Genomic DNA, 10661 nt, shown 5'->3' on the forward strand with positions numbered 1-10661 from the left:
TTTAACGGTTGGGCTATCAAACGAGCTCCGAATGCGATGAAACTTGGCAGGCGACCTACTAACAACAAAACAACACCGCATGCCAACTTTCACCCCACTCTGAGAACATTTTCTGGCCACTTATAAAATACTATTTCGGACATGCCGCGGGCGCGTGCAAGTGTGTCTGGGCTCAGAACGGACAACGGACGGAACGAGAAGACCGGGACGGATGCAAGTTTTGAAAACATGATGATGCAATGCACATGATGACATGATAAGATGCAACACGCAAGCAAATGACAAGGCAACAACAGCGAATAACTGGAGGACACCTGGCACATCGGTCTCGGGGCGTTACAACACTCCACCACTACGAGAGGATCTCGTCGCGAGATCTAGAATGGCACCGGAGGGAAAACGGAAGAGAAAAGAGAAGAGGTAAAACTAAGTTGCTTCTTTGACAAACGAGTGAAACCAAAGAACCTTGCGAGGTTGAACAAATTGAAAGAAAATAGAATACATTGAAGATGAACGAAGTGGAAAACACTCCGTTAGGAAAAAGGAACATCATGAGAACCCTGTAGGTTGAAAGACATGAGAAAAAGGGTTGCAATGAACAAGAAGTACATGCAAGCACTCCGGTAGAAAATGAGAAGTACAAGTAACGATAAAGATCAATTACGTCAAGACTCTGGTTGGAAATGAAAGGAATTGAACATGATCTTGGCAAAACAAGATGATGGGTCGAAGAGAGCGACGTCACAATGCCTCCGGAACGAAAGAATAGAATATAGATAATTGAAATAGGAGAAATGACGAGAAAATGCCAACTTCTGCCAAAAGAGCTTGAGAAGGCATCCTTAGGAGAAGGGTCGAACGGAGTTGTTGAAAAAAAACCCAACAATGAAAAGAACAGGGTTGTAGTGGGATTATGGAGAACATTTCAAAACTATTAGGTGAAATTCTGCCACTAACAGGAACGATATATCCTATTGATAACAACAAGGAGATGAGAAGTTTAAATCACCGGGAGGATAGGTGAATAACTTGGGTCATTTATAAACACCACTATAGCAACAATCCTTAGGGAAGGCTTTAGGTGAAATATACCCCCAGATAACTCCAAAGAAGGGATTGATGGATTTAAAATACCTCATTGTTAATAACATGTGAATCATGAACCCAAATTATCAAGAATGATGTAAAACCACCTCCAAAGATACGGTAGAAATAAATTGTACTCCGGATAGCAAGATGAAGAAAGCTTGAGCTCCTTTGAAAAGAATCTCGATGAACACTTCGAAAAGGAAATAAATCCTCTATGAACCAATAAGTGGAACCTTCATGAAGAACTCCGGTAACAAAAGGATGATCAAACGGAAAGAAAGGGTAGTTGAAAACACAAGGTGGAACCTTGTACAGATTTAGATAGATCTACATGATTACATAATTGCGAGAGCTTGGAACTCCGGGAAAGAAAAAATGAGCACTTGAAACAAGAATAAGTATGATGAACCACTCCGGAAAAACAGGAATTGAGCAAACTCGATGAAACAAGAATAAGAATTACATTATGCTTATTCCTCACCAATTAAATTGATGACAAACAATGGATTTGGCATACTACTTATTCTCGTAGAAAGGATTAAAAGAGATATATCAAACTTGAGAAGGTCTTCAACGAACCACCGGTAGAATTTGAAAAGCACGAATGCATAGATATGATACACAAAGGAAGAAAACTCTTGAATGAACCACCGTAAGAATTGAAAAAAGAAGGAAGAAAAGATAAAGAAACACCAGGAAGAATTAGCAAATGAACGAAAATGCTTGCTAGGATTTAGATACATGAGAACGAAAAGGTCACGAGCTGATAAGAGAATACTTGAACGATGCACCGGTAAGATTGGAGAATGGCAACTGAAAGCTGAGAATGAATAAACATGAATTGATGGACTCCGGATAATCAAACTGAGACGACTCTTGAATTACTCCGGATAGGTGAAAAGAATTCTCACGATCAAAACAATCATGAGAGGATGGCAACAAGCTAGAATCACGAATCTTGAAGAGAATGGAGCAAGATTAAAGAGAAACTCTTCTTCGGTCTTCAAAAATCTGAGAATTACAACGGGAAACACCACCAAGAATTGTTGAGGCACTCCGGGATGAAGAATGGAAAGGTTGAGCCGACGATGAAAAGAATTTGAAAGATCTTGGAGAAATACATTTGACTGATGATAATTCATTCTTACGTCAAACTTTGAAAAGAATTTGAGAATAACTCCGGGAAAATAAGAAGAGTCAGGTAAGATCCTGGGAAAAGACCTGTGGGTTAAGGCCCACTCAAAAGAAAACACCGTTGAACAATTTAAAAGAGAGGTTGCACCGGTTGAATTAAATGACTAGAATGAGATAACATCCTCGAAATAGGTTGAACGGATTAAGAGCGGAAAAACGAATCTTTTGAGATATCTTTAGCATTACGGAACAAAAGAATAGCAAGAAATGACTAAATGTGATGTGCACCGACATGAGAAAGCATTGAAACGAGGAAAGGATATGATTAACAAAGCTTGACTTGAAACCACCGGAGAAGAGAAGAGACAAATAATGATAACTTGAAGCTCCGTTACGATCTTCATGAGAATCACCGGATAAGAATATTGACGGAAAAGAATGGCGAGACTTCACAAGAATAAAAGGATACTTGATAAAGAAATCTGGTTCCTCGAAGAAACAAAGGGAGGGAGGGTGGGAAAAACAAAGGCAACTGGAGATGGATGAAACGAACGCCGTTGAGAAGACTTGAGTTGATCTTGCAGATATTGAAATGATCAGATCCACTTGAAGAGAAGCACACCGGTTGAACAAGATTGGCATAACAATCTCGATTATCAAGGAGGATTGGTATCCACATCGGAGTATGAGAACACCATTTGGGGAAGGTATGGAATAAACACTTGACTTCGAAGCAACTCGAATACCACAACTCAAAACAAAACAAAGGAGTGGCTTGCAAAATAAGCCGGAACAAACATATGATAGAGATTTCGTCCGAAGTTTTCGTGGTGGGGCCTACACGGGCTCGATCGTACAGCACCATCATGTACAAGGTAGTGCACATGACATACGAAGTGTCCCTGAGTCGGCATAGCCAAGGACTCTTTAAGACACAACGAGACCACTGTAAAACCGACCGTGAATAGGCGGACCACTAGACGTCGAACCCCAACTTCATATCATACATCTATCGGAAAGATATCCTAAGAGCTACTTGAATTCCCACCTACGAAACTCCTGAAATTTTCCGGTTATGCAATCAGGTGTTGGGGATACAGGGGAAGCATAATATCTCACCCAAACTAGCATATCCTACATCCAGCTGTATCCATCCTTCAACACATAACCAAGAAACCTTCGGAAATCATCTACCTCAACCTTCGAAAAGAATCCGTTATACAAGTTATGGCGATACTCCCGAACTCCCGCCCAGTACTGGGTGGCGTCGAGGTTATCTCACCAACGAACTGCATAAAAGAGATTTTCGATGTCGGCGTACTAAACTCAGGTATTCCAGAATTGCAACGATAAAATTATGACGACAACACCTCAGAGCTCAACTCCCCGGGACACTTCCACAAAACCCCTGACAGGAGGCACCAAGACAATGTTCTCGTCATAAAACCATCGGAACGATTCTAAGATACCCGCGTGAACCTAAATTTTTTTAGTGAAATTTGAGAAGAGAAGAGTCAAAACTCTACGTCAGGATGCCTTACCAGAGCGATGAGGAGACTGGGAAGTAAAAAGAATTCCTAAACTCTCCGATATATAATACCTAAATGACTCAAAACATTTTTTCCTAGACACAACTCGGCTGCTAAAAACAATCAAGCAATGGGGCTCCTAAGGTCGGGGAAGGCTCTGATACCAATTTGTAACGCCCTCGATGCGACTATAGCTCCCACGTGTCGAGGCACGACTTAGAGACATAATCGCATTGAAGGCATATGTCGCAAGTGAGGTAATCTTCACACAACCCTTGTAATACATAAGGGAAAGAGGTACATAGTTGGCTTAGACTCGCCACTTCACACAATTACATGAATAAAGCATTACATCATACAAATACAATCAAGGTCCGACTACGGACCCAAAATAAAAGAAGAACCCCAAATGCGACAAGGTCCCAATTGGACCCCAACTGGGCTCCACTACTGATCAACTAGAACGAAACCACACAAAGGACAAGATCTTCATCGAGCTCCTCCGGAGCTTGGTTGCGTCATCTGCACAGACTCATCGGCACCTGCAAGCTGGTTTTGGAAGTATCTGTGAGCCACGGGGACTCAGCAATCTCGCACCCTCGCGATCAAGACTATTTAAGCTTATGGGTAAGGTAAAGGTATGAGGTGGAGCTGCAGCAAGCGACTAGCATATATGGTGGCTATCATACGCAAAAGAGATCTAGAAGAGAGGGCAAAGCACGATCGAGAAATCTATGATCAAGAAGTGATCCTATAACAACCTACGTCAAGCATAACTCCAACAACCGTGTTCACTTCCCAGACTCCGCCGGAAAGAGACCATCACGGTTACACACGCTGATGATATATTTTAATTAAGGTCAACTTTAGGTTTTCTACAATCGGACGTTAACAAATTCCCATCTGCCCATAACCGCGGGCACGGCTTTCGAAAGTTCAAATCCCTGCAGGGGTGTCCCAACTTAGCCCATCACAAGCTCTCACGGTCAACGAAGGAATAGACCTCCTCCCGAGACATTCCGATCAGACTCGGTATCCCGGTACAACAAGACATTTCGACAGGGTAAAACTAAACCAGCAACACCGCCCGATGCGCCGACATCCTGATGGGAGCTGCACATATCTGGTTCTCAGGGCAACACCGGATAGGTCAAGCTACGAGTAAAACCAGCCCTCAAGTTTCCCCGAGGTGGCCCCGTAGGCTGCCCATTTCGGACCAACACTTAGACAAGCACTTGCCCGGGGGGGGGGGGGGTTAAAATAAAGATGACCCTCGAGAGAGCGACTCCCAAGGGAAAAGTAGGTGGTGGTGAGGCAAATGGTAAAACCAAGGTTGGGCATTGCTGGAGGAGCTTTACTTAAGGCGAACTGTCAAGGGGTTCCCATTATTACCCAACCGCGTGAGGAACGCAAAATCCGGGAACATAACACCGATATGACGGAAAATAGGCGGCAAGAGTGGAACAAAACACCAGGCATAAGGCCGAGCCTTCCACCCTTTACCAAGTATATAGATGCATTAATTAAATAAGATATATTGTGATATCCCAACAAGTAACATGTTCCAACAAGAAACAGCATCTCCATGTTCCAACAAGGAACAAACTTCAATCTTCACCTGCAACTAACAACGCTATAAGAGGGGCTGAGCAAAGCGGTAACATAGCCAATCAACAGTTTGCTAGGACATGGTGGGTTAGAGGTTTGACATGGCAATTTGGGAGGCTGGCAAGCAAGTGGTAGGCATCGTAGCAATGGCATAGCAAAAGAGCGAGCAAACTAGCATAGCAAAGATAGTAGTGATTTCGAGGGTATGATCATCTTGCCTGAGATCCCGCAAGGAAGAAGAGCGAGTCCATGAAGAAGACAAACGGACGTAGACGAACGGGTCCTCACAAACGCGACGTTATCGGAACCAACCCGAAGAAGAAACACCGGAAAAGAGCAAACAACCTAGTAAACAACCACCACAAAGACATGGCATGATGCACAAACAAATATGATGCATGTCCGGTTTATGAGGCATGACATGGCAAAGTGCACAAACAATCTTACAAAATAAGTGGAGCTCAATATGCATCGGGATGCATATTGACAAAACACCACATCAATTATTTAGTTCTCTCTCGTTTATGTACCCCAACAAAATTAAATGTTGATTAACATGGCAAGAGGTGAAGCATGACGAAACTACTTACTCTAGGCAAGTTTAAATGAGGCCGGAACAACAACCAACAAGTCCGGAAACTCCCCATGTGCATATTTTAAGGTTTGGTACTGTTCTGCCCTAAACACAATTTTAAAGTTGTTAAACATGCAAGATGAAAGCACCATGTTAAACTAGGCATTTTTCTACCCCATTTACATATAAAGATTAATTAAATCGGAGCTACGGTTATTTAGTTATGAATTAAATCATTTTAACATGGCATAGGAGCAAAATTAAACAAACATCATTTTAGACATTTCAAACATAGATGAAAGTTGGATATTATTAATCTACACAAAATTCTAAGCAAGTTTCATATATAAAACATTTTAATCCGATGCACGGTTAGTGAGTTATTAAATTCATGAAGAACAGGGACTTTTCTGCAAAACTGACAGGCTCCTGGAAATTAGATAAAATCGCCCAGAACTGAAAAAAAACGATGCGGGCCGAATCTGGGCAAGCCCAACAGTAGGAAAAAAAACAGGAGGCGCTAGGGAGTGTGTGGCCTCACCCAGTGGGCTTCGGCCCGGTTCGGTGGGGAGGAGGCCGTCGGGGTGAGGAGGCGCGCGAGCTTGGCCTTGGGTGGCTGCGGTCAACGGAAGCAGAGCAGCGGCTGAAGCGGTCGTGGCGCTCGTCTGTCTCCAACGAGAGAAAGCAGGGGCAGCGGCTGGTGTTGCGGGTGGTCTCCGGCAAGGGCACCGGTGGCCGGGGACGGGGCCCAGCCGGCGGGATCCGGCAGGAGCGGTCAAGGGCGGCGGAGGAGAGGGGATCCGGTCCAGATTGGGGCCGAGGCAGCGGGAGTCCATGCTTCGGGCGCCCATGGCTTGCTGGTTCGTGTCCCTGGAGACAGATATTGAGAGAGGTGAGGCGAGGGAGAGAACAAGAGGGAGAAGGAGAAGGCAGGGGTGGCGCGACCTGGCCGGAGGCGACCTGGTGAAGGTGCTCGCCGGCGGGGGAGGCAGCTCCGGTGAGGCGAGGCAGTGACGAGGTGGAGGCGAGGGGAGCTCGAGGCGGCTTGGGGCCTGGTGCAGCTCGGGAGCCCTCGAGCGGGAGAGGCTGGAGTCTGGCTGTGGTTGGTGGATCGGGAGGGGATGGATCCCAAGGAAGAGGATCGGTGGTGGCTGGTTGGCTCGGTGAAGAAAACGAGGGACTTGGATCGGGGAGGATTTGGATCGAGGAGATGTGGTTGGCTGAGGGGATTTTTGGATCGGGAGTGATCCCAAGGGAGAGGGTGGCGGCGGCCGACTTGGCAGGGGAAAGATTTGACGGATGGGACGGCATTTAGGGTTAGGTGTCTATATATAAAGCACTGGATTTTTGGTTAGGGGCTATTAGGACCCTCCGATCGCAATCGGACGATCACGAATAAAATAGGTAGGAAGTCCAAATAAGAAAATGGTGACGTTTTGTAGACGTTAGGGGATGATCCGGATACAACGGTGGCGACAGCTCGGTTCGGGTTCGGGACAATTCCCGGACGCGCGCGAGGGGTCGGTTGGAACTTGTGGGCTGTGCAGAAGGGCTCGAGCTGAGAGAAGAATAGAGAGAGAGGCCCGGCGACTGTTTCCGGAGACCGAAAACGTCCGACGTTAAACCGGCTACTATTGCCGCTATATTTAACGGTTGGGCTATCAAACGAGCTCCGAATGCGATGAAACTTGGCGAGCGACCTACTAACAACAAAACAACACCGCATGCCAACTTTCACCCCACTCTGAGAACATTTTCCGGCCACTTATAAAATACTATTTCGGACATGCCGCGGGCGCGTGCAAGTGTGTCTGGGCTCAGAACGGACAACGGACAGAACGAGAAGACCGGGACGGATGCAAGTTTTGAAAACATGATGATGCAATGCACATGATGACATGATAAGATGCAACACGCAAGCAAATGACAAGGCAACAACAGCGAATAACTGGAGGACACCTGGCACATCGGTCTCGGGGCGTTACACAGCGCGAGCTAGATCTCTGGGCGCAGGCGCAATCCAAGATGGTGTCGGGCCCGACGGAGGGTGGCGGCTGCCTCCTCCATGGTGGCTCGCTGAGCAAGAGCAGAAGAAGCAGGAGGAGCGCAAGCGCGAGAAGAAGAAGAAGGAGGAGTACATGCGGCGGGGGCTAGAGCAGAAGAAAGAGCTCAAGAGGAAAGAGATCCAACACCCTCACCACGGCGAAAGATTTGGGATCCCTATGCCAAGAAGCAGAAGGAGAAGGGGGGAGTGCGGCGGACTCCAAGCGGGCGCTATTGGCCTTGATGGAGGGGCCGTTGGCTAACAAGGTCTCGGCGGAGGCGCCCATTCCGGTGTAGGAGTCCGACGGGCCAGAGTGCTTCAAGTGTGGTCGGGTTGGCCACTACCAGAACATGTGCATGTTCAAGCCGCTGTGCATCGTCTGTCACGAGGAGGGCCATGCTTTGGCTCACTGCCTTAGGCAGGGGCGGCCCTTGATGTTGCAGATCATGGGCAACGCCATCCCTGGAGAAGGCTTCTTCTGCCTGCCATTTGTGGAGACGGAGGGCGAAGAGGTGCGTGCCCAGCCGGTGGCGGATGCGGCCGTCATCTCCGTGTCGCCCGGGCTGCTCTCGGTGCCTATTCTGGAGGTGGAACTCCCTCATCTCTTTGAAGGGGAGTGGGATTGGCAGGTGACGGCGATAGGCGACGACTTGTTCTTGGTGGTCTTCCCCAACAAGGCCATGCTGCAGATGGCGACCCACAGCGGCAAGCTCTTCCTCTCCCTCAACAACATCATGGCTGAGATTAAAGAATCCTTCCCGGAGGAGCCCAAGGCTGAGATCATGCCGGACGTGTGGGTTAAGCTGTGGGGCGTGCCTCCCAAGCATCGTCGCGCAGACCGCCTCATGGCCGGGACCATCATGATTGGCCGCCCCATGGAGGTGGATGAGGCGTCGCTGGCCGGGCGCGGGCCTGTCAGGATGCGCTTTGCGTGCCGCTCCCCGGCCAAGCTTCGTGGCTACGTCCAGATCTAGTTTAACAACGAAGGATACACTATCAGGATGGAGGCCGAGTCAGACGGGCCACAAGGTGCTGTGCTCCCGCCCCCTCCTCCTGCAAGCTTGGACAAGGGCCCGAAAGGCAAGGACAAGGATCATGACATGAGCTTGGGAGATGACTCGATCGACACGGCTTCGTGGGACAAGCTGGGATTCAAGGATAAGGACACAGCGACCGTCGCTCCCAAAGGGGGAGGGTGCGACTGACTTGGAAGAGTGCCATGTTGGCGTGGGCAGCAATGAGACGACCTTCAACAAGTATGGCTCTAACTTGTCGCTCGGCTTCGACACGGACAAGGGCGTCTCGGCCTCCTGCGACTCAGGGGGCCGTTCGATGCTCATCTCTCCGATGGCTACTGGCGGGGGTGGGGTGCGCGGGCTTGCAGCGCGCTCCCCACCTCCTTCGTCTTTGATGGGTGGCGTCAGCTGTGGGAAGCAGATGCCCAAGAAGATGGCGGGACGCAAGACTCCTACAGTGGCGCCGGCGAGCCCCCTGGCGGCGAGTGCGGGTACGCCTGCCTCGCACAGGCAGGTGGTGATGGCGCTGGCTTCCCCTGGCGGTCAGGCTGGCGGGACGGTGGCCACCACCCCTTCCTCCCCCTCGGATGCGATTCGGGAGGTGGTGGCCAAGACGGCGGCCATCGCCACTGCCAAGTGATCCAAGGTGGTAGTGGCGATGCCCTCAACCACGGAGCAGGCTAGCACTCATTCCAAAGGCACCAAGGGCAACCTCCCCTCGCTGCAGCGCTCCCAACTCCTTCTGGCGCAAAAGAACATGGAAATTAAAGGTAATCCCCTGCCCCATTTCTCTATTTTTGACGAGTACTCTGATGAACGACTAGGTTGGATCTTAGATGACTGCGGAGTTGACATGTCGAACGAGGGCAAAGCCCGCGAGCTTCTTTCTCTCCTTCGCTCGAAGGAAGTCACGCAGGCAACGCTTGCCCAGGCAGCTGCTGCCTGTGTGGCGCCATCGACAGATGAAGCAGGGGCTTCTCTGGAGATCGTTGCGTGGCCCGTTCAGGGGGACATTGCAGCTAGGGCTGTGCCGTCCCCCTCAACCCGTTGTCCTGCAAAGACACGGCGTGTGGCCAAAGTAGTTACCACGAGGGGTATCCGTCTCCGCAACCGCATAACCTAATGTGTTTCACTTTCTGGAATATTCATGGCTTCGGCCATGCTGGGAGGCGGACCCACCTGAAGGAGTTCATCCATGAAGGAGGTATCGATGTAGTGGGTTTACAGGAAACCATCAAGGTGGATTTTCTCCACCAGGATTTTTTGGCTATCGATTCTTTACAACATTTTGCGTGGCATTGGGTTCCCGCTGCGGGCTACTCTGGGGGTCTGCTGCTTGGTGTCAACCAAGTTTGTTGCGAGGTGCTGTCATGGGATGTGGGTAGGTTTTACATCTCTGCACACGTACGTCACCGAGCGAACTTGTGCGAGTGGGAGGTCATTGTGGTATATGGCCTGGCCGATCACTCTCGCTCGCAGGAGTTCCTGGGGGAACTCTAGGCGAAGCTTGCGGCCTTGGGTGCGTGCAATTTGCCACTTCTGGTAGGCGGTGATTTTAACTTAATCTGCTCAAGAGCGGACAAGAATAATGGGATCGTTAACTGGACAGGTGTGTCTATGTTCAACAATGCAATCGCGGCAATGGCCCTTACGGAAGTGGATCACAT

General features: G+C 48.9%; 1 protein-coding gene across 1 annotated transcript; it reads right to left on the reverse strand.

Moving 5' to 3' along the window:
• Nucleotides 1-6370: 6370 nt before the first annotated feature.
• On the reverse strand, nucleotides 6371-8264 carry LOC147975290 (uncharacterized). Its single transcript, XM_087520348.1, has 4 exons — nucleotides 8133-8264; nucleotides 6880-7031; nucleotides 6476-6804; nucleotides 6371-6390 (listed from the first exon to the last, which is right to left on the reverse strand). The coding sequence occupies exons 1-4, from the start codon at nucleotides 8262-8264 to the stop codon at nucleotides 6371-6373; spliced, it is 633 nt and encodes a 210-aa protein (XP_087376474.1).
• Nucleotides 8265-10661: the final 2397 nt, after the last annotated feature.

Source organism: Triticum urartu, chromosome 4A (assembly GCF_056163025.1).
Source record: "Triticum urartu cultivar PI428250 chromosome 4A, HENAU_Tu73, whole genome shotgun sequence".
NCBI classification, from domain to species: domain Eukaryota; kingdom Viridiplantae; phylum Streptophyta; class Magnoliopsida; order Poales; family Poaceae; genus Triticum; species Triticum urartu.

Bases quoted from the DNA above. Each gene is read 5' to 3' on its own strand.
- LOC147975290 (XM_087520348.1), bottom strand. From the start codon at position 8,264: ATGGGCGCCTCCGCCGAGACCTTGTTAGCCAACGGCCCCTCCATCAAG. The intron at 6,805-6,879 runs GTCGCGCCACCC...ATCTGTCTCCAG, and splicing joins ACCAGGTCGCCTCCGGCCAG to GGACACGAACCAGCAAGCCA. The intron at 6,391-6,475 runs GTGAGGCCACAC...GTTTTTTTTCAG, and splicing joins ACCGGGCCGAAGCCCACTGG to TTCTGGGCGATTTTATCTAA.